Here is a 24,314-nt window from a genome sequence, read left to right as displayed (position 1 = left end):
CTGCCTTAATGTTTCCCCCTCATTTACAATTTACAGCCTTCCAAAAACAGAACAAATTTTACTGGTTTGCTGTTTTTCTCAATTAAATCTAAAGTTCCCCGCCTTTCAAATAGAGCACCAGACAAGCAGAAATGAATAATGTGGATTCAACAACACAATCAGATCAAGTAGATACTACTATTATAAATAATTACAAATATGTTGAAGAATTAATACTTTCATGGAGTGCTTATGGATTTGGTTGGTTTGGTTATCTGATTCTGACACATTTACTCAGCATTGAGCCCAGTCTGGCAGCTGACAGTTAGAAATGCTTATCCCAGAGCAGGAAAGAGGCCTGACAGTTAGCTGAGGGAGAGGCCCGCACCAGTTTGTTTACAGCGTGATAATCTGGAGCAGGCATCTTGATTGTGTGCTGGCAGAACATCGGCCGTCATGCCGTGACTGCCGGGCCGCACGGCAATTACACTGGCCTCTTATCTATATGTATAGCAGGCCTATGACAGATGGACATATGGAGTATGGTTACAAAAAATGCCACTAGCATAAAGTACATTTAAGTCTTCCCTCAGTAAGCTCAAGTCTGGGTAATAGCATGGGACTGGACTGGAACTAGGTTAGGGGTTGCTTTACGGTGATGCTAATCACTATTAAAAGGATGATTCTCTGAGCTTTTCATTTTTATAATGTTGTTGACAACTGCTCTTTGATAATGTTCCCGAATATACTTTGGTTTTTGAAAGGCCTGTAACATGGCAACATCTTTCCTTTAGAAATTACTGTATTAGTGCCCATTCCTTATTAAATGGGCGCAACAACACAAACCTAGCCTGGGAACCAGATGAATCTGAGATTTAAAGTTTTATTTACTCTGGCAGATGTGTCTGGTCCCCCTACAGTTTCCAGATTTTCCTCCTTAAACCTAACGTAAAGAAGAGCGCCATTGAGGTATTCAACCAAGATGGCTGCAGCTGATGTGGAACTTTCTGTTGAAGTATTATTTTCAAATTATGATGGCAAAAACGGCAAAACTTGTTTACAGACATGCTGATGCTAGACCATCACAGATCATCTCTGCACAATGTGTCATTCCTCTGATTGGTTGTAGGTCTGTTAAATTACGTCCAGAGGCATTTGCCCCTTGGAAATCAAAAACTAACTGAGAGATGGCAGACTAACATGCATTTGCGAGTTAGTCTGGCGATGTCAGGCTAACACATGGCTGGGGTTGGCAACTTGGGGGCAGCAGAAACCAGCTGCAAACACAACACTGACGCAGTGTCACCTTTTATGTTGATATGATGAACTTGTTAGCAAACAGTTGCTATTGGATACAGATACGGAGGAACATCAGTATTCATTTGAAGTCGTGTCTCTGGCCACATGAGGAATGTAACTCCAGTATTGACTTTCCATTTAGCTCTGTTTTGGTCTACCCACTACTGCAGGGATTATCTGGCTTTTAAACTGCTAAATGCTTCAGTATGTTCACCAGCTAGACACATAGTGTACAGCTAGTTTTTCGAGCTTTTTTGCTGGAAACAGCTGTCTGAAAGCAACTGAAGGGAGCTGTCTTAGTACACACTTGCTCAGCAGTCAAATGCTCTTGTTTCTGTTGGCATTAGAGGTAGACAGTTTCAAGCCCATATTGTGTAATGTTGGCAGTCAGAATTCCCTTTGCGCTATTGTTCACAACACACTCAGAGCCACTCACAGCCCACGGTGTAGTTCAGCTCCGTCCTGCTGGCTAGCATTGTTGGCTCAAACTGGCTGTCTCCCTCTTTAACTTTTTGCCTTTTTCTCATCCATGATTTGGTAGAACCAATTCCCTTAAACTGCAGTCCTTTCTTTAAACCAATCACAACCGTCCTGGGTGGCGCTAAGCCCCCGGAAGTGGACATAGCAAAAGGGGAGGGAGATGCACCGGATGTCAGGCTTTATCCCAGCAATGTACATCCGTTGAGCCAGTCTGTACTACAACAAATGCACGAGGATAAGCATAAATTCCATGTGACATTACTTTTCCGCTACAGCAACACACACAGATGAACATATTGTAACCACAGCTTGCAGGTATTTAGTAAATGAACAGTGCAAACTGTTTCCCAAAAGAAATATGAACACACATTATTCATATAAAAGGTTTAATTGCCTTAGAAACTTTGTTTCACCTCTAAATGACTCCCAGCAACCTTATTAAATGCCCCCCACAGAGAATTAGCAATCATTTCTACAATAACCCCAGCAGGCCAAGAGTTTCATTCATTAAATACCAAGAAGATGCATCCTGAACAGATGTTTTCTGAGTCATGTGCTTCCTCAGAACCAAGACTTTAATCAATGCCATCTGACAAAGGGAGAGTTGCTTGAGATTCTTGGCCAAGTATAATCTACCTTAAAACTCATTTTCCCACCAATAATACACTCAGGTTATAGGTTTGCTTTCCATTAAGGGCTCTTGAAGATGGATGTATTTATTTTTGTAAATTAAGGTTTGCCAGATGTGTACGCACAGGCAGCATGAAACAGGCTTCTTGTGTTCTATAATTACCACAAACGGTAGATGCTCAAAATATTTGTATAGGAATTTTCTAGAAAAGAAAGAGAGAGGTAGCTCCACCTCAGCTATTAGATCATAACAGCTTTGACCTCCCATAATGTGGAGAGATAAATGATACGTTCCTACGCCTGTGTTTAAAGTGGGATTGTCTTTCATCTCGTGCTGGGACTCTGCCAGGAAAGATTCTCACTGTGGGGTTTAATGCTCCGACCTATAAGCCCAAACATGTTTATTTATTTTTACAATTCAAAAGAACCTTTTTCTGTTCTGTATCTCCCACTCTTTCGTCCCCCCTCTCTCTCTGTCATTAACTTTATGGGAATTCCCATGGATGAGAGATTGTGTGGGATGTTTTTCTCGGAGAGGCAGGGGTTAAATGATCCTTTCTCTGTTATTTGACTGTGTTTTTCCTCTGAACTGTGCCCCTGTTTGGGATGACACATGAACATCTGGACGCCACTCTGGCAGTGAGTAATCTAAGTAATGTAGAATCATTTAACAGCATCCAAATATTTTTTTTTACTTTCTGATTGATAATTATGTAACATTAAACATTTTATAAGAGAGATTAAACCTCTAACAGTGCATCATATTTTATAAACTGATCACAAGTTATATGTAAAATCTTAATCTGTAAAGTAACCACTAACAGACCTTTCCTTTTCACAGAAGTTTCCCCTCTCTCTCTTTCAGTCTCCCTCTGCAAAAGTTCTTCTTCTGTATAATCTGGCTCATAAAGATATCCTCTTCTTTCCACAGTGACTGGTATTCCGTCATCACTGTCATCATTTTTATTTTCTTGAACTTGTTGTCTCTTCCATAAACTGCTGAAAGTCTGACCCCAACAGCTGATATGCAGCATAATACAGTGTGTGGCACAGTTTCATGAATGTAATGCCAAAAGAAAGGGCTGTCCCAGAGCCAGATAAAGCGGTGAACTGATATTGCTCTTTTTAGGAGGGCCTTTTTTTAGTGGCTAAAATACATTTTTGATGCTTCCCCCGATCAACAGAAGTACATTGCTTAGCTTCTGTGTCTGTTTCTCCAAACAGTGGGGAGTGCCGACCGCCATCTACTGAAGTATTACACTAACTATGGATAAGCACCTCATACAACCCACTCCAAAATATGAGAACTATCCCTTTAAGTTTTCCCCTGGGTATGAACTGTGCTATAAAACTTGCCTTGATTCTCGTTTTTGGTTTCCCCACCATTATCCAACTTTTCTCTCCCTTACTCTCTTTTCCTCCATGTGAGCCTGTGCTCCAAAAGGGTTACTGTGGCCCCAGAGCCCCATATGTGTAAGGGGATATCTCCTCAGTCAGCCTACAGCAGGGAGCTCACTGAGCAACTGCACACTGTAAGCAAAGCAGTTAGAGGGAAGAAAAGAATGGGAAGCAAACATATGAAAATATCATCAGAGGACTGGAAAGCAGCTTGAATTCAGCTCCTGCAATCCTCATGTAAATACTGTACACATTCTCAAAGAGTGCGCACACACACACACACACACACACACACACACACACACACACACACACACACACAAACACAAACACTTCTGGCATTGGTCTGGAGGTGAGATCAACTAGAAGATCAACCACAGAGCTTGGCTCTCCTTCACTCGCTGTTCTGATTCTGCAGAGGTGAAACATTATCAGCTTGTTGGTTTTGGAGGCTTTCTGATTGCCTCTGAATACCTTCTTTAAGCAAACCATTATGGAGGAAAATATTGCACCTTTTCAGGGAGTATTAGGGGTATTACAGCTTGGCTGCATGTGATGGCGATCAACCCACAATGCAAATATTGTTTTTCTCTATCTGGAGTTTTCAATCCCTGCTATGAAAGCAAAGGGTACTGCATGTATTTAAAATATGACAAACCTGATGAGATGCAGAGGAGCCAGACTTTTTGTTCAGTTCAATGGCAAAAAATGCTGTTTTGATTAAAAGCTCTATCTGGGTGGCACAAATCCCCTGTCAAACGCAAGCATTTTCAGCTAACTTTGTGCAAGTCCACACGCACGCATGCATGCATGCATGCACGCACACACACACACACACACACACACACACACACACACACACACACACACACACACACGCGCGACTGGAATGCAGTATTAGCACCCTGGCTGTACTCAAAGCTGAGTACCTTATAAAAAAGCACAATTGTCCCTTATTAAAGGGTGGAAATACTTCACATTTCTAACAGTAAAAGTGGAAGTGGAAGTGCATGTGTGTGTGTGTGTGTGTGTGTGTGTGTGTGTGTGTGTTTGCAGAAGTTGAGTATTATTTTCCAATGTCACCCGGTAATATGACAAAAAATTGGATCATTATTGTTGTTCTTTATTAATATTCTAATTTGATGCTGCTTTCTAATCCTACATGGTATATTCCTTGAATATTACATAATATAATTGTATTCTTTACTGTATTTATTTCGATACTGTATTATTTGATTTTTACAGTACTCATTTTACATTTTTACAGTAGTCTAATGTTTTTATAGTAATTGCCACTGTTCATCCATTATATCCACTGCTATAATTTTTATGAGTCATATCTCTGTATTTCTATATATCTGTCTCCCCCTCAACCAGTCGAATTGAATGTTGTACAATAATGGTGCCACAATCATTGTCCTCTTTGTGTCTCTCTAAATGGATGTACGCATGTAACAGACATAAAAGACACCTTACTCTTTATCTACACTCTTACATCATTGGGGCGAGGTATAAATTGGTTTTGTTATTTCACAACTTTAGAAGGATGTCAAGATTAAAGGTGTTCAGATCAGGACACGTCTGCAGCTGTGTTGTTAGAATGAAAAAACAAACACATAAGAGAGTCGACAGGAGACTGACCAGACAAGACTGCGGTGTCTGTTTCACAGGTTTTGCCTTTAGGAATGCAAACAGCTTCTCTGCATTTCAGCTGGGACATTCAAGAAATATTTCAGAACTATGGCACAACTGGGACAAAGACAGTACTAAGGAAATTAAGTAAAAAAGTGAAAGGAATATGAAGACATTTAAATTCTATTCTATTCTGACTAAATGATAGATGTCGTAATCAATAATAATCCTTAGGGTTCCGAGGACTATATTACATTTTCTGCTCTGGCCCACTGACACTGTCATGGTTAACCATAGACTGCTCATTGAGTTTGTAAATTACCGCTGGACAATGCAATTGCTAGTTAATCATAAACACCCTCTGTACACTGTAGCTTGTGTCTGTCTTTGCTATCTCATGTGTTAGTATATGCAAACAGCCTCGCAGAGCTACTGCACTTTGGACTCCTGTGTGGGAGGATACAGTACGGAAATTCAGGGGGAAGAAGGTCTAATAGGGAAGCTGATGACTTTGAATGAATCTCCAAAGATTGTTGTTGTTCCTGAAGGGTGAAGCTACATTTACATGTTGGCTGACAGCGATTGATGATGACGTCACCTATTCGCCCAAACTTTAGTCTGCAGCTATTTAAATCTAACTAAGATGTAGACTGAGAGCGAGAGAGGGTGTTTGCCTGACATCCACTCCCCTAGTCTATCACAGTCCAGGGCCCCGTTTGCTTTGCTAGGCCCAGCTAACAATGTTTGCTCTGCTTTATAGCATCTCTGTTTGCTTTCCCCTTCAGTTGGAGGGACCACCTCTTGGTCTCAGCAGCACTCAAGTCCTGCCACATTTGGGGTCACCAGCTTGGGGCCCACCCAGAATGCAATGCGTCAGCCAACAGAGATAACACAACTGTTTAGGTGGTTCAGCGCAGGATTGTCATCCTACCTTTTTGCAAACACACACACGCGCACACACACACACACACACACACACACACACACACACACAGTGGTAATCTACCATTTGATGTGGCTCTGAGATCTTCCTTCAGATAGGCAGCTTTTCTCTGTTTGGCAGCTCTTACCTCAGGTCTGTCAAGCTTTCCCTTGAGGACATCATAAAATTCAATAATATGTCAGGAGAATAAAGGAGTGACTGTACTTTTTCCTTCACATGGGACCTGTGAATCAAACATATGTTGTCATCAAAGGTGGTAATTAACTGATAGATTTATTTCAGAAGGTATCGCAACTGAATTCCTAAGTAAAAAAGGGTGTCAGAGAGATACAAAACAACCGAGAATTTAAAAAAAAAGTGAGCTCACAAAAGAAAATTATACCTTATCTTTATTTTAATACAACTTTTGTTCTTAAAACTGGTTATTATCCTGTTAAAGTTACAGGTTAATATATTCTGCATCTACGTTTTTCTCATGAGCCTGTAGGCAGTTAACTGTAGTACTGATTTTCACAGTAATAGTCTCAATTTTACACATCTGTGATGCAAATAAGCCACAATATATGCCACAAGGATGTAATAAAATAATGTACTCAATTAATTCCTTCAAGAGAAAACCTAATGAAACAAATTATGAAATAATTGTTTGCATGTATCATATTTATCTTGATATCAAAAGGGTTGTAAACCTAAGACTCAGAGAGACATAAACTGAATAAAAATCTTTAACAATAACGTGTTTTTTAAGGCTAGTTATTTCTTTATTGTTGCTTTTTGATCACCACCAGCCGCAGGTTATTGTTTGCCCAGTCTTTTATTTATCCCTACACGACAAGAGCCCCATCCACAAAGCTATGATTTACAAATCCTAACAACACCTTTGTTATAATTGTTGGGGGTATTATTAGTTCAGCCTGCTTGCTGGAGTGCAGGAGGATCACATGAGGCCTTTAGGGGGATGGGCAGAGTTTAAAGAGGGTGGTATGGCTTTAAGAGTTTACTACCATCACTGCACTCAGTCACTCACTCACTCACTCACACACTCACTCACACAACAGAAAGTTTGGAGGCCAGGCGAGCACCGGGATACCGACGGATAGGAAGTGACGAGACTTCGTGAATTGCAGAAGGGGGAGAAGAAAAAAAAGGAGACGGGAATATCAACACAAAGCAGAATGAGAAGCAACGTGCGATCATCGGACTACTGGCTGTAGCGCTGGGGGAAACTGAAATGCGCATGACCTTATCAACAACGCCGGAGCGAGAGACTTTCAATGGAAGTGAGCTCGGCTCCCAGAAGTGAAAAGCAGAGATTTTAGTAAAGGGGGGATTGTCGTCTGATTTCCATGACCGCGCTTGTGATTTTGGAAAGTGCTGGCACACGGGTGCATATGGAAAGTGAGACCTATAAACTGTAACCCAACTTTCAATATGAAGGAAAAGACTTTACGAAAAAATCCAAGAAACTAGTTAGGGGATATGAACGCAGATCTTTGTAATTCGCCTCTATTTTTTCCTCTGTCGGGTTCAGTTTTGCGTCTTTGGGGATGTTTGCGAGTTGCGCCTCTGCGGCTTCAGTTGGGATACTGACCCGTCTCTGCGCCCTGGTGCTGGTCGTCGCTGTGGGACTCGGTTCAGAGCTGCGGGTCCGGGTCCGGCTCGTTGACGGACTTGTGACCGAGGAGGTTTTGGAGGCGGACAGTGAGAGAGACTCGATATCACTGGAGTTCAAGCAGGGAGATGGAACACTCATCACTTTTGTGGCGGACTTCAAACAGGTGAGGGGTTCATCCTGTCACACTAAACGCTGTTGTCCTTTTAGGGGACGTTGCCTTCACTCATTCGGACACCCAGGTGATTTAAAATGTGTAAGATGCTTTTAGAAAGTCTCAAAATGACTGTACCATTGTAAATTTGGCCTGCATCAGAACTTGTTACAACTGAGCCCAATTATTGGTTCCCTAAATGAAGTCTGGGCTAGGGCTGCACGATATGAGTAAAATACCTAATTGCGATCATTTTTGACTTATATTGCGATTGCGATATGATTCACGATATTGGAGGGAATGATCGTTTTTGTAACATTATTCTAATTTTCATTAAATTATTATCATTGAAAAAAAAATATATTTTTTTTTTGCGAGGATCTGTAACAAACAAAGATTTGTTTCTTTAGTCTGTAGGATATGATTTGTAGGCCTGGACATCTCTGCAGCACCACAGTACTTAATTCAGAATGGTTCAACACATATTTTGCCCCCCTGCGATTTGGATATTGCACTAGTCCATATTGCGATTTTGATACAATTGCGATTAATTGTGCAGCCCTAGTCTGGGCCCATCAGTGCTCCTTGAGAGTGGGTGTTAAATAATGTAGCCTATCAAATGTTTTAATAGCGAATTTATACTGTAGTCCGACATAATTGTAATGTTAAAAAACATTCTTGGTCATCCATAAAACTAGTCCAAGAAGACGCTGTTCCTTTTTTGAGACTTTGGGACCTCCTGGAGATCTCTCAGGGACTGTTAGTGGTACCCAGCCTTCACTTTGGGAACCACTGATTTTAATTTAAATCATTTAACAATTTGACCTAATGGAGGCTTCAAATCTGAAGGGTGTGTGTATGTTTCACATGACCAGAAACCCCTCCTCTTACAAATCCAAGTCCAGTCCGATGTGAGTGATGTGTGTGTGATAGGTAGGAGTAAATTACCCAGTCCTTGATGCCTTTTATCTTCTTTTTCTTTTTTGATTATCTCACGAGATCAGCCCCAAAACTATATCCCATCACGGCTGAACTCAAGTTACCACAATAACTAGTGGTCAACCTAAATGGTTGCCTCTTGGTAAGAATGCAGGGTCACTAATCTGAGGCTTAAAGGAAAACATCCCAAAAGCCTAAACCTCCTGCAGCAGACACTGAAACTCCCACATAAACTTAAGTACAACTTAGTCGTAGTAGTTTCACTCATCCTATTCCATCTCCCTCTCGAGTTGCACAGAGGTCAAGGCAGCTGCTGCTCCTTAGATGTGAATGTCCACACACCCCAATGGCCTGAAAACCCCTGATGCTGATGGGCCCGGCCCAGAGCTGATCATCAGCGGCCATATTTAGCATTCTTCTAAAAGTAGACAAGCCGATCAAGTGTCCCTCCCTAACCAGCACTACATTCATGATTTTTGGAAAGATGACACCGTTTCACTTTTGACAATGACTACTCTGAGACACATAAATGTCAGTCCTGGAAGGAAAACTACAACTGCTCTGCGCAAGGGGATGGACTCACAGAGGCGCACGGAGCAAAGGCATGTGTGTGTGATGGTTGCTGTCACACAGAAGCTGACAGGCTGGCGAGATGTGAAGGGGGAGATTTACCAGGATTAAGTGGGCATGTCTGACCTTTTTGATCTGCACGTCTGGTTCGCTAACCAAAACAGCTAATTTAGAGTTGAAAGAGAAGAGTCCGTCGCCCCCAATCACTGGTGACACACCAATATAAAGAGACATACACTGATCTGTGAGCAGGGAGTCTTTGCTCGGTCGTGCAGGCGCCCCCGTGTTGCAGCGGCCCTTCATGCATATACACACGTCCGTGCACACGCACATACATATGCACATGTGGTTTTGTGTATTTGAATAAAGCCAACAGAACCTCTTAGATCACTTTACTTTTCCGCTGCCTGATTTATCTGTTCCAGTTGTAGGTCTGCCTCCTTGCCCCTCTCTCTCTTTCTGTCTCTTTCTCCCCCCTGTCCCCCTCGCTGTCTCTTGCTCACTTCTTCCTGCTCTCTCCTCAATTTCTCCTGCATGTGGTTTTCATTCAGCTCTTGTGCAGTATCTCCAAGATTTATGGAAAGTTGGAAGAGCTGTCCCATCCAGCTGCCATGAATATAAAGTCCAGATGGACATGTGTGGGAAGAAGAGTGTTTTAACATGGATGTTAAACACTGGAGATTTATAATGCACTATACAGCCAAAGGTAGATACAGTAGGTACTGTGCATGTTAGTGTTATTCCTGTGGACAAGCATTTATGCTATCAAATTATAAATGTTTGATTCAACAAAGATTGAGGTCTAAGTTATGATCTTTGTTATCACTAGCATCATAAAAACAACCTCTATAAATAATCAGACAGCAGCCGCCTTGCTCATTTCTGCTTTGTGAATACGTGGCAAAGATGTGATGGTAAATGCTATAGTCATTAGACACTGGGAGAGTGGTCTGCTGGATGTGAGAAGTTAAGTCAACCTTATCCAAGCAATAAATCACTGTGAGAATCAGCTGTACTGTGATTTCAGGAGGGTTACATTTGCTCTGAAGGCATGTAGACATATGGAAAACACAATGTGGTTTAGCTCGCTCATAACCCCTCTGTGTCATGTTGAGTAAAAAAACATCATGTAGATAACCTCTTCTATTCAATTCAAACAACTGGAAAACTGATAGCACTTTTGCGAAAGGAAGGTATCGTGGGAGGGAGTTGATCATTCACTGTGTAGTCTGTAATTGCATGTGTTGCTTAACTTTCTCTAATCTTTAGGGAGAGTTGTTCATAATCTCAAAACAAAATTTCACTCCCGTCTGGTCTCACAGTGAAGTATTTACAGCCAAATCTTCTCTAAATATTGTAAAATTGCAGCAATCTGTTTGCACTTCAGTAAATCCTGATGGCATGCTCAATGTCACTGTACAATTCTTTCAATACGAGACAAATCAGATGTGCTGTTGTAGCCTTGAATAGACCATTCCTCTTTAAGATTTTTTTTTTTTTCCTTCAGCAACCACTGCAACAATTTATGGCCTAACACAGTCTAAGACCTTGAGCTGAACGTAAACCATGTCTTGGTGTTTAATCTAAGGGAAATGTCTCCCATATTTGAGAGGCTGTTTTGGGTCTTTCCAGATGTAGAAACTTTGTCAGAGACGCTAATCAGTTTGTACTCTGTGTGTCTTGCTTTCATGTCTAACTAGTGGGTTTGATCAATGCAGGAATGTGAATGACTTCACAGGCCATGCACAGGCTGACCTCGGCTGACACTTGAAGAAGGTTTAATTTCTGGGATGCAATGGTGTACATCCTTGTGCATTTATTGTAACATGCACCGTGGCCCTATAATAAAATGTCTGCGAGGACAGCTTTTCACATTTTTCTTTTTTTAATCAGTGTTGATTTATTTAATGAAAAATATACCAATAATGCAGAATAATTTTAAATGGCTGTTTTAAATTTGCAAAGCTTTCCACCTTTCAAAAATCTCATTGTGCAAATATTTTTTGTAAGCACCGATTGTCCCTACAATTTTGCCGCAATATTGATATTGAGGTATTTGGTCAACAATATCGTGATATTAGAATTTTTTTTTTTTTTCATATCGCCCAGCTCTATTAGCTTTATAACTGAAGTTACAACTAAAGTTGTCAAAAAGCTTAATACATGCAATCCATAATACAACATCAAACCATTTTCAAAGTAATTCACTTTAGAGAGTATTTTTTTCTGTGCTGGAAAATGTATCGACATTAGTGTAGACATGGCATGAGAGTGACCTCTTGCTGGCCCGGGAGCAACAGATGTTGGAGGCCACTTGACACTCACTATCTCACACTATCATGTTAAATGGGTCTGGATTTTGTAAACAATGGCACCGTGGTGAGATGAGGATGAGCTTGCCGTTTTATAGATTCTCATTTCATTTCAGCCTTATAAACAGGATTGTGTTTCAGCTAGGGGCTGATTTACCCTCAGGTCAGTTCACTCTAGTGTATATTCTGATTGTCTTCAAAGCACAGACGCTTTATGGATACGCCCAATGCCAACAGTAAGCTTGCTGTAAGAGTGAACAGGAGATTCTTCACACACCCTCATGTGCTATGTCAAACACTGGATGAGAGTTGGGGGCGGGGAGGCAGGTTGGTTGGCCTTTCTATGTGCCCTTCCTTTGGGATATACAGTAGAGTCAGAAGATCCATTTTGGCAGAAGCCCATTCTCTCACAGCCTTCACATATTGCCTCACCCATTAGAATTGTTCAAATGGATTTAAGCTGTGGCCTTTATTAGCTATTAGGCAAACTCTCTCCTGTGTGGGAGGAGTGCTGGCAATCCATTTTGTTTGTTTGTGGGAACTGCCAGTGTTTTTTTTTCTTTTCCTGATGGCATGTACTGTACATCAGTTGCAAGTCAGTTCAGTCACCACATTTTATGCCTTGCTTAACTTCTCTTTTGGCTGCCACACCTCGCCTCTCCCTCAACCCTGGAACGCCATCCCACTTTGTCACTTGCACAAACTTGTTGTGTTTTTTACAGGTAAGTGTCACCTGCTCCGGGAAATGTTGTTGCTTCATTCACCGTTGAGGACACATTATAGGGGCATGAGTTTTCCTCTCTATTGTTGTGAAAGGTTGTGAAAGGTCACTGTGAGTCATCTGCGAGTCACCAATGCTCAGTGAAATCATCCATGTGAGAAATTGTCCCATGACAGAGTGAAAATTAAACACACCTCAAAAAAGACTTCAGTTTCTTTTCCTCAAGCCTAATGGATTCAAGCTTTGTTTACGTTGCACAGTACCTTAGAAGACCTCTACTCCTACTCGGTTTCTGTTTTCATGCTATGGCTTTTTCAGTGTGGGAGAGCGAAACTGATAACCGATAAGTTACTGCATTGTAAAACAAGATGTGTGATTCAGTGGTACTGTAACGCTCTTACTTGTCTAGAACGTGATCTCTGTTTGGCATTACTTTCTTGGCATGTTACTTGTAATTTGAGTATGAGTGTTTCCTTTGCAGGAAAAAGATTACATGTTACACCTGAAATTATTTCAGATGTTTTTATTTTATTTTTTATAGTATGCGGTTTCTTTTTCTTTCATTGCAATGTGTGCAGGCAGCGGACCCTTTCAAAGATGAACCCATACACTTAATCTTTCTCCGAGCAATCCTTTGTTCTCTGCTGACTCTGAATCCCAGGGAAATGGCTTCTTCTGTGCCTTGTTATGGCCCTTCAATGCCCCACATGGGCCCCCTTTGGCCTTTTGTGGCCCCTCAGCCCCTGTTGATGTCTTTATCTTTGATCCTCCTACTGCCAGCAGGCCAGATGTTTGTCTGTAATGATAAAAAAAAGAAGAAAAAACTTCCCCATTCCCACAGTCATGCAGGGAGAGAGGACATAGCAGAGAGAGACAGCTATCATTCACCTTTAACATGATTTCCCATGATCGGGGACAGTGGACTGCGTGTTTCTGTGGCAACAGCCTTTTGATGGACAAGAAGACAGTAGCTGTGGCTTGCATTGTGTATAGTTGTGATCATTTTGAACAACCTCACAGGTTTTAAGATTGCAGTTGGCAACAAAAAAAGCTAACAAAGGGTTTACTCTGCCAAGGCTTCTGTTCTGTTTTTCACACAGTGTCCTGAAATGTCCTTTTGTCAAATTCATGGCTGTGTCCTTTTGGCTAGCTCAGTCTGGTAACTTTCACAGTAATTTCACAGTTCAGTACAGTCAGTTCTGGTGCTAAAGTTATAAGGGTCTACACATCATCCTTTTTCTTGTCAAATAAACTGCTTTTGTGTCACTTCTCCAGTCACAAAACAGTTTGGATTGTCAAAGTTCTGAAAAAGAGCAAGGAAAGTCTTTTAAATGAAACTTTAGATGTAAGAATAGAATTTAGCTTTTTTTAAATTCAGGTTGTTTACTGAAATTTGTATATGAGACTTTGAAAAAGATATTAGTATCTGTCTTTAAAAAAATATTACTAATGAGATTCTGATTGAATAGCTGTTTGTGTGTCCCCTGCAACCGGATATGAAAGCTGTGGGACAACGGTTAGAGGCTGAATGGGGCTGTAGCTATCTCTATTGTTTATGCCTTACGTATCTATCTGCCTCATTTCCTTCCCTGTTAGCACTCACTGTTTGTGTCCCTCTCATTTCCTGAATGCAAAGTCTCCATAAACAGTTTGGGTGTCTGGATAATTGTATCCAGATTCTGTGTGAATGAATAGTTCCCTCATTGTGGTTGGCACATACTTTGAACAGGTTTGAAGACTTTTAAGGATCCGAGGCTGTTGGTAGAGTTTTTGTGGCTGTATTTCTGAGTTAATGTATTAACACTCCAAGTAAGTTACCTTCCATTGCTGTCAGGAGAAAAGGCGAGGGGAACACCTTTCTTTCTGCGGCCTCCAGTGTTTTTCTTGTCCATTCACTACCACTGTTTACTAATTGGTTCACTCTTTGGACAGCCAGGTGTGACCAGCCCCAAATGTGACTCCACATTCCTGCCTTTGGAGCCTGTGTAATTAGCTTCAACTCAAGCATTTCGTAGCGCAGCAGCTTTTCTCCCACTTCTTTTGTCTGGGAGAGTCTGTCTCACCCTGTCTCCCTCTGTCTCCCAACCTGATCTTTAATCCCTGCCTACACCTGTGCTTTTTGACTGGGCTCCCCTCGTGCACCAAGGCAAATATCCTCCCCATCACCAAACATAGTAAATCTGTATGTTGTTTTTAAAGGGGAGTCTGAGCCATTTAGGCAGGTTAGGGGTCCTAAAAGTAAACCCATTTCATAACTTATGTCTCTACAAATATAGGCCAAAGGGATAAACTGGAAGCCTGATTGATGCTGAAACGGTGAGCTTTTATATTAGCATTGTAGATTTGTGTTACTATGCAAGCTCATTATCTGTTGACTAGGAAAAAGCCGTAGAGAAGAAATTCTAGTTTTTTTTTGTTTTGTTTTTTATATTTCAAAAACTTTTTGGATTCCGCTCCAACAGCTTGCTTGAAAAAAGACCACCTCAAATAACCCACAGTGATCCCAAATGACTCATCAGAGCGTGGCTGACCAACAGTCCTATCCAGCCAGCCATCAGCCTAATCAACAGACAGGGTCTTAGAGGGGATTGGAAAACAGGAAGGACGTCCTGCACAGGGGATAGCTACTGGCACACTGTTTGTGTCTGTGTGTGCATGCGTTTGTATGTGTTTAAAAGTCCATCCATGCATGCAAGTGTAAGTTGGCACAGTTGGTATTGCCCCCAAAGTGAGATGTACATGTCTTGCAGTAGTCCTTTCACTAGGAGATTTAAACTGCTCCTAGCTACAAAACCTTCATAGAAAATAACCTTATTATTCTCGCAGTAAAGGGCCTCACAAAGCTCTCATTTTCACAGCCAGTAAACCAGGTATGTCCTCTGTGAAGAGAACATATTTGGCTAGCTGGGTTACAACTACAGTGATGGAGAATGTTCACTGTAAATGGCACCCTTTGAGTGTCTGAATAGGCTTTTGTGCACCTCTTAAATAACCTGGCCCACCAAAGGTAACCACCAATGAAACAGCCCTCCACCTCTCTCCTGTTTAACAGGTCTTAGTATGACCCACTAGTCAGGTTGTATGAATACAGCCTTGTGTTTGGCTGTTGGCCAGTGGTAGTTTGTCTGCAAATGGACTAAGCCCCGGGTGTCAAGGAGCAATGCTTAGGAATCTGTACTTGTGTGGATTATTTATAGCCATGCTGACATTTACACTGCTCTGGTAGGGTAAAACTCAAGGCTCCGCTGTCCTTTTGATTATGGTATTATCCGCCTTTTTCTAGACGGGGAAATGTCACTCTTTTAATTCTTAATGTCCGTACCTGGTGATTTCCTCTAAATGTTGGTCTGCAAACCTTTAATTTTATGTAGGTCTGTGGAAATGCACTTTTTAGCGGGTGACTCATTTTCCTGATATAGGCTTCACTTCTTTAAGGAGTAGTTGTGAATTTCAAGTGGCCTTACTCCTTTTCAAGCTGGAGCAGGCCCACTTGACTATGATGTCCTAAAATTAAATTTGTGTGTCTGTGAAACGGGCTGCAATGTTACCCTATGGGACATTTACGAAACTGGCATTGTACGTTCACTAAAAGTGCTTGTTTTTGCCACTGAAAGGCTCCGACTCAGATTTTAAGTATCTGACAACTTTATGGAAAGGACCCTACAGAGAACTGAGACATTTTTCTTTACCTTTCACTTTATCCAGTCTGTTGTTGTTGTTGTTGTGTCCCTCACGGAGAAGTCTCATTCTGAAATCGATCGAGAGGTGACTTGTTGCCATAAAAAGGTGCCGGGAGAGTTTGTTCTGTTGGAATACAGAAAACTAGCTTAGTGTTATCTAAATATTTTTGATGTCATGGCTGAATATTGGGAAGATTTCGACAACGTGAATGAATCAAGTCACCACCGCAAGGTTTCAGGACGAGCCTTCCCTGTGAGTGAGACTTGGTTAAAGACCCGATCAAGCAAAAGGTAAAACAAAAACGTGTTATTTCTCTGTAGGGTCCTTTCCGTAATGTAGACGGGCACTCCTAACAATCTGAGCCTGTTGGTAGCAAAAACAAGCAAATTTAGAGTACATTGACAGTGCGTAATTGCCCCATAAGATTACATTTCGTGGCTGCAGGCTGCAGTGTTCTCGCTCAATATTGGAACAATTAAAAAAAATTGTAGTCCCCATTATTTACTTGGATACTAAAATATGGTCCAGGTTGAAAAATGTGACCTGTTTCCTACAAGAACCGGGATCGAAAGGAATAATTGCAATTGGAATCAGAATCGTTGAAATCCAAACGATGCCCAACCCTAACCATATGTTACCCCCTATTGATATCACAGGAGCTTGACCCCTAGCTCTTTCATATTTGTGTGATCTTCTGTCAAAGTCATACCATACTATAGTATACTATAGAATAATTCCCTGACTAAAAAACATCTTCAACAACTCCACAGATTTTAAGAGGTACAGTACCTGTTGTTCAATACTCACTCTCTCCTGATGTTGGGATACAACATGTGTAATTACCACTGCACATTTCACTCTTTGCTGAGATTTCTTTTATAAAATTTTTGACCCTGTGTCCGCACAAACAAGCCAGTGTGTGCATGTGCCAGTGCTAGTTTCAGGCAGACAGAAGTGAGGCTAGTCTTGTCCAAACAAACAGTTGAATCCAGCCGCTTCTGTCTGGATGGAGATGTGGAGATGATGTCATCACTCCTTTTGCTTTTAGAAGCATTACAAGCCATGCTGATTATTATCTCAGCGGCACCTAGACCACTAAGATATCAACACTGGTTTGTTATTGCCATTTAATGGCCACAATTACATTTAATTTCTATAGTAGGAGTGTTAGATGAGAGAGGTAGATGGTAAATTCGAAACCACAAATTGTTTTGTTTTAAAATTCAGATTTTTGTAAAGATTAAACACGTGAGATATAATGTCTCAATTAGAGCACTTTAGAGGTGATGGTAGGTGGATTTTGTTAACTTCAGACAGAGCAAGGCTTGCAGTTTCCCCCTGTTTCCAGTCATCAAGCTAAGCTAAGCTAATCAACGTAGTTGTGTAGTTTCACATTTAGCATACAGACAGAGTGGTATTGTTTTTCTCATCTAGCTCTCTGCAAGAAAGCAAATAAGTGCATTTCCAAAAATGTCAAATCATTATTTTAATAGCCAAGACACACCAACCAGACGGCCGACCGTCGACAGAAAAGCCAGTCGGAATGATCAGTCGGGTCCCCGAGGTCCAAAAAACTGCCTGCGAAAACACTGAGGTGACGCCGACTTGAGAAACGTAATACGTCTCCATAGCAGCAGGCGGCGCTACTCTGTATTGTTGCCCAAGAAATGAAAACCGGCAGCTGATTGGACGAACGCGTCACATGGGTTTGTTTTCTCCGGAAATTCAATGTCAGACTGTCATGGCGGCTTGTTCAGAATACGATCTCCTATTGTACTAAAATAGTTCACTGAAACAGGTTTCTGAAAACATTTTAAGCGAGAAATAGGCCATGCAGTTGCTGAATCTGTCTTCATTTCAGCTCAACAAAGGTCAGTTTAAAAGATTTTCGTCAGATTTTGAGAGACTCTAGTCAGGCTCATTCCGCTTGCCATTTCCAGGTGGCAAAATTACGAATCCCACTATGGCCACGCCAAGACCCGCCCTACGAAGCAGCTCGATTGGTTAGGGTTAGGCATTTCACCTCGAGTGGTTAAGGTTAGGGTTAGGGGATTGGTCAGGGGATAGGACCTGTACGTGTAAGCATGGACGCCTGGCCAATTGTAGTGTGTGAATGCTATTGAAGGGCGGTTCTTGGCGTGGCCATAGTGGGATTCGTAATATCTCTTCCGGGTGAGTCCCGACTGCCCTGTCTCCGACTGAACATGTCATGTTGGCCGACCGCTCCCCAGACTGACGACGGCGCGGAACACACCGAACAGACTCGAGTCACCAACCTCGCCAGACTGTCCAACGGCCGGTTATCGGCCCTGTGTGTCCCGGCCTTAAAGCTATTCTATTACAGATGATGTCAACTTGACACATAGTTACATCAGAAAACACTGTTGCCACAGTAAGCACTGTTGCTCTCCCCTCATCCTTTTTGGCCTAAATCCAAATGCCGGACATTAGACGTAGACAATCATTAATCTGGACACATAATGACAAGAGGAGGAGATCTCAGCGTCTACGCTGTGCCATTAAGTAAGATCCAAAGAAGCAGAGTTGGTGGAGCTACCCTGCTTTTCTGTAATTACCCAGGGAGCCCTAAGGCAAATCTATGTGGCTGAAACGGAATGCTTTTCCCCCGTCTTTCTCTCCTTTTCTCTGCCGACACACACACACACACACACACACACACACACACACACACACACACACACACACACACACACACACACACGTACACACACAATGCCCCAGCGTAGCGCCATGTGTCTGCAATATGGGAGGTCTTGAAGTCGTGGCCTCTGCGTCTCCCTACACTTGAGGGGAAATGGCACTCTAGGCCATCTCTCTGTCGGCATTGTACTCCCTCTTCCTTACATCTCACTCTGTTCACTGTGATATATTCATGCCTCCTGTAGTCTTGACATTCTCTCTAATCATTCAGACTTTGTACTTTTAAAAAAAAAAAAAAGTGTGTGTGCTAGTGTTCTACAGTCTGCTTTAATACACTGAGCAGCCCACAGAGATACATGAGGGAAAATCTGAGGTTAATATCCCATAAAGTCTGTGAATCAATATTTCCCAGTTATTTGCTTTCCAATGGTCAAGTCGTATCGCATGATTGTCTTGTGTAATACCCATGCTTGTATTGTACGCCTGCCAGAAACTCTTTTCACAGACAAAAGTGGTTGTTAGAACGAGGAACCAGTGATCATACAAAGTAGTCTATCAAGAACTAAAGAGCGTAAACACTTCTAAGGCAGGTTGTATTGCTTTCTTGCCAGTGTGTACACTTCTGCATACAGAAAGTGGGACAAAAGAGTTTAAGGAGAACTCAATGGGGTTATCTCCGGGCTGTTTATCTATCCCAGAGTCCTTCCTGCTCAGGGAGTGAAAGCCTTCAAACTGCAGCCTGTTTGCTTCAGACGGGTGTGTGAAAAGCGGAGGAGGGGTGTTTAGTACTGTGTCTGTCTTGAAGCTGAAGCTGGTGGGGGGGGGGGTGTCTGATGAATAGGGAGATAGGTTTGCTGCTCTGTTCTCCCCACTGTTGAAGCTTCCCATCATGCTTTGCATGCCCTCTTACAGAACTCTTAATGGCCTTGGGTTTGGCGCCAGATCGCTCACACACTTGCCAACAGCAACAAGTTTGTGAATTCTCCACTATCACTATTTTCCTACTTTTATAGTTCCACCTAAAACAGCGTGGTAAAATGTTTGACTTTTACGGCATGTGAGAAACTCTGATAAGTTTGTCCAGAAACGGGCCCAGAGCCTTAATTTGACAGTACAAAAAACAGAGCACGACTGGAGCAACGTTGCACAGGCCTACAGACAATAAAAAGTATCAACAAACTGTCACATGAGGCTCTAAGGGCGTTGTGAACATAAACCCCTCCTTTACTTTTACCAGACAGTTGTTTGAACGTCTTTGAACTCCACATATTGAATTGCTTTTGAGTGTCTGGAAAAGTGCTACACTAAGTAGCGCAATGGAAAGAATATTTGTTGTAATCCGTATGAGCATGCACATATAAACAGTAAGTTATTATAACCTTGCTTCATGCACAATTTCAATGTCTTCTGGGAATCGTCTGTTTATCCGTTCAGCCAGTCATCTCTCATCCCTTATGTCTTGCAGGATGTGAAGATATTCCGAGCGCTGATCCTGGGCGAGCTGGAAAGAGGACAGAACCAGTACCAGGCTCTGTGCTTCATCTCTCGTCTCAGCCGCAATGAGATCATCCCAAGCGAGTCCATGGCCCGTCTCAGACAGGTATGACGTCAAGGCGTAAAGCAGAATTTATGTGTTGTATTATCAACATTTTCAGCTCTTGAAGAAAAAAAATCAACATTTTACAGTATATTGTTCAGAGCATCTGAGGGTGTGAACACTGATCCTTTGTGTTGTCTATTCAGAAAAATCCTCAGGCTATTCGCTTGGCAGAGGAGCGGAGAGGACTGGAGCAGCTGACGATGAGCGCTGCGGTCAATCTAAGTCAGGCCTCTCAACTCAGCTCCCATGTCCACAACATGTGCAGCGAGGCCCGTGAGGCCATTTACACCAGGGAGTCTGATGTCAAACACTGGCTGGACAAAGGTCAGAGGTCCTCTTATGTTTGTTCATCATTGAAATTGGCATAAGCTCGGTGTTGGCAAAATGTCTGTCTGTTGTCCTGTCTCTTTCTCGTCTCGCCCATCCCTCCAGATCTCTAACCACTATATCTCTGTACTGACTATCTTTATCTGGTAGACACTCTATCTTTCCTGTTTTTTATCACCCAAACACCTCTTTCTACTTCATTTAAGTAATATCTGGCTTTTTGTTGATAAGGCTCTATTACTGTTCATGCTGTATATATTTACTTCCTCTTTGTCTCTTTACATTCATGATAAATGTTGAAAAATAATCTTTCAAACATCTCTGAATACAGAGATATAACGTGTGGCATAAGGGGAGGTGTGTGTGTGTGTGTGTGTGTGTGTGTGTGTGTGTGTGTGTGTGTGTGTGTGTGTGTGTGTGTGTGTGTGTGTGTGTGTGTGTGTGTGTGTGTGTGTGTGTGTGTGTGTGTGTCAACAGATGATAAGATATATCAGATCAAATCTTATGTGAAATCAGTTTGATTAAAATGACAAAATTATTGGTTTTGACGAGACTAAATTAACTGAAATGTAAGTACACAGTAAGTCAGTAGTATACAGTTGGGTGGCTTTGGGGGCCTTCTTTAAGTAATTTTTGGGTACAAAGATTCTGGAGAAAGCTAAAAGCAGCAATACCACAGGTCAAGCAACCGGCCTGTTCCAAACAGGCACATTTTGAACGGGCACTGTACTAGTAGTAATAAAGTCCAAATTATCCAGGCTGCGGAGAATCCATATGACAGCACTATTATCCACTGACAGCACTGTTACAGAGGAAACAATGTTGATGGTCATGGTTCACCAAGCACTACGCACAGTTATCAGCGGAGGGAATCACAGTAGCATCTCCTTTGCATAACAAAGCGCCCCTTTTATGGCACCATCTCCCCTCCTTTTAGCAACTTTGTTAACCCTATTCAGTTCAATACAGTATTTTATTGAGTGAAATCAGAAAGAGAATGATGCACACAATGCTATGATAGCTGCTTTTGTTTTTAATACTGCAAGCTCTGACAATAATGCCCCTCTGCTGTCTGTGCTATAGGAGTGGATGGCTCCATATTCGATGTCCTGCCCCAAACAACAGAGGTGGCCGGCTTTCAGGCTTGTCACTCTACTAAAGACTTGTGGCAGCCCTGTCTCTGCACATACAGCCTGCGCCTGGAGTGGTACCCATGTCTGCTGAAATACTGCCGCAGCCGGGACACCACGGGCAAAGGCTCCACCTACAAATGTGGCATAAAGAGCTGCAGCAAGGGCTACCATTTCACTTACTATGTTCCCCAAAAACAGCTGTGTCTATGGGACGAGGAGACCTAGCATTTTGTTCGGGATGGTTAAGAAAAGAGAAAAACATTTATTTTTTTTCCACAGCCAAGCCAATGCTTCCCCACCCATGCTATTCAAAGTAAACACAGTAACACTGGACCTCAGTTTATGTGATGTGAAACTGTCTCAGGTGGGGAGTGGCGAGATCCAAATGGCCAAGCTGAAACCGAAATGAATTCAGGTTCCCAATAAGACCAAAACCTTTGAAGAAGGAGAGATGCGGCACGTCATTTTAAAAGGACCCACTACCTTTTTTAAGCTTTTTCTGGGAAAATGACATATCATTGTCAGCTATAATGTGACTTTGCCAAGAAGCTGTCACTTTTGTGCCTTTTTTGGAGAAATGATTGGAGCAGATGACAGTGCCAACAACAATAACCTCCCAAACAAGCTACAATATGCACAAAGCTAGACAGTGCATGTCTGGTCAGTTAAACACCAGCAAAGGAGCAACAGAGTCCCACTCTGATCAAAGGAGTCATACTGGATAAACATAATCTTCCATCCTGGTGAAGGAAAATTTGGATTATGGAATTATCTTTCTTATAAAGCTCTGTGAAAAACTGTTTATAGCCAGCAAAACGCCTGTTTATAACTGCCTGTTTATAATGTAAGCTGGCTGACAAAGGAAATGCTTCTTCAATGCTGGCTTTATTTATTTTGGTTGCAAATTGAAATTATTGAGAACCTTTTTTGTATCTTTTTGCATTAATAAAGCTCTAAAGTCTAAACCACAGGTCCTCAGTGACAGTAAGTTTTCAAACACATTTCAGAACATTCTAACCTCTTGGATTTTGGATGTTATTTCTAGACTCATCCATACTTCTTGCGACTTAGTTGCCACATTTTCATGGTTGTACAAAGAGTGTGGATGAACAGGTTGATAGGACAGTTGACACCTCATGCCCACGACTCACATTCTCAGTCTGTTTTAAAAGTGTCAAACCAAAGTCAAAGGAAATACTGTCAAAAGAAGGGTGTAACGTTTTCAGTTTCTAGAAACAGACTTTTCACTGTGGTGTTTTCTTATGTTAGGATTCACTAAAACTGCAGTATGGCTTTTCTTTTTTTAAATAATCTATACTGCCACCTTTTGGATGAACCGTGTTTCAGTTTCTTATGTTTTCTGTTGTATCCCAATGCCAAAATTCTGTTTTTTGGTTTTCAATATAATTTATGCAACTCAAATCACTGATCATTTTTCATGCGTAATTCAAGGAGCACTTCTTAACTCATGGGACCAAATTTAATTTTGTCTGTCTGTTCTTTAGAACAATAGGTTGAAGTATGATTTTGGTTTGTCTTACCTCCATCTTCATTTCAGTCTTTACTCGAATATCAAAAGATCATTTTTTTGTGTGTGTTAGTATGTCCTGCTAACTAAAGAACCAAATGAGTGAAATATTTCTATTTTTAGCCTTTACTGGTGATCAAGTGCCTTAACATTTTCGCTGATATCTTTGCGATGTAATTGTAGATTAAGTTTCTAAACATATTTTTTTTCTATGAAAGAGATTTTAATATGTTGTAAAAACGTTGCCATAAGGAGAAAATGAAGCAAATAGGTAATGTACCATTTAAGAGTTGAGTTTTAAATGAATTGTTTCAATAAAGTCTTTCTTTGCACAGCATAGACTTGTCAGACATTATTTTCATAGTATTTTGGAGGCATTTTTTACATAATATGTATTCCACCGTATACAGTAGAGAGCTGACAGGAAATAAGGGAACAGAAAGAGAACGGTAACATTTAGCAAAGGTCCCAGGCTGGACTCAAACTGGGAATGTTATGACTAAATTATATACTACATACATCTGAATCTCCTTGGTGACCAGGATGCCCCTAATATTCAATTCTAATGATAACTTGATGCTTGATCGTGTTCATGGGGAAAATATTTGTATACTGACCTACTCCTGGGAGGTCAAGCACAGGCATAGCTGCAGCAAGGGGTGGGAATGAATTATGTGTGGACACTTCGGTAGGGCTTGGTATCAAGGTTTCAACC

At 41.6% G+C, this 24,314-nt stretch overlaps 1 protein-coding gene across 1 annotated transcript; it reads left to right on the top strand.

Annotated features, from left to right (window-relative positions):
- Window positions 1-7,376: 7,376 nt before the first annotated feature.
- Window positions 7,377-23,936, top strand: oafa (OAF homolog a (Drosophila)). Its single transcript, XM_039784639.1, has 4 exons — window positions 7,377-8,139; window positions 20,477-20,611; window positions 20,755-20,935; window positions 22,022-23,936. Exons 1-4 carry the CDS (start codon window positions 7,909-7,911, stop codon window positions 22,294-22,296), a joined length of 822 nt encoding a protein of 273 aa, XP_039640573.1. The 5' UTR covers window positions 7,377-7,908; the 3' UTR covers window positions 22,297-23,936.
- The last annotated feature ends 378 nt before the right edge of the window (window positions 23,937-24,314 follow it).

This window comes from Perca fluviatilis, chromosome 2 (assembly GCF_010015445.1).
Source record: "Perca fluviatilis chromosome 2, GENO_Pfluv_1.0, whole genome shotgun sequence".
In the NCBI taxonomy this organism is placed as follows: domain Eukaryota; kingdom Metazoa; phylum Chordata; class Actinopteri; order Perciformes; family Percidae; genus Perca; species Perca fluviatilis.
The sequence above is the reverse complement of the archived record's forward strand: the minus strand, read 5'-3'. Positions and strand labels throughout refer to the sequence as shown.

What these genes read in the sequence shown, in the direction of transcription:
- oafa (XM_039784639.1), top strand. Translation starts at nt 7,909, where the DNA reads ATGTTTGCGAGTTGCGCCTCTGCGGCTTCAGTTGGGATACTGACCCGT. An exon ending in TTGTGGCGGACTTCAAACAG is followed by an intron (nt 8,140 to 20,476) that starts GTGAGGGGTTCA and finishes TATGTCTTGCAG; the next exon opens with GATGTGAAGATATTCCGAGC. An exon ending in CAAACACTGGCTGGACAAAG is followed by an intron (nt 20,936 to 22,021) that starts GTCAGAGGTCCT and finishes TCTGTGCTATAG; the next exon opens with GAGTGGATGGCTCCATATTC.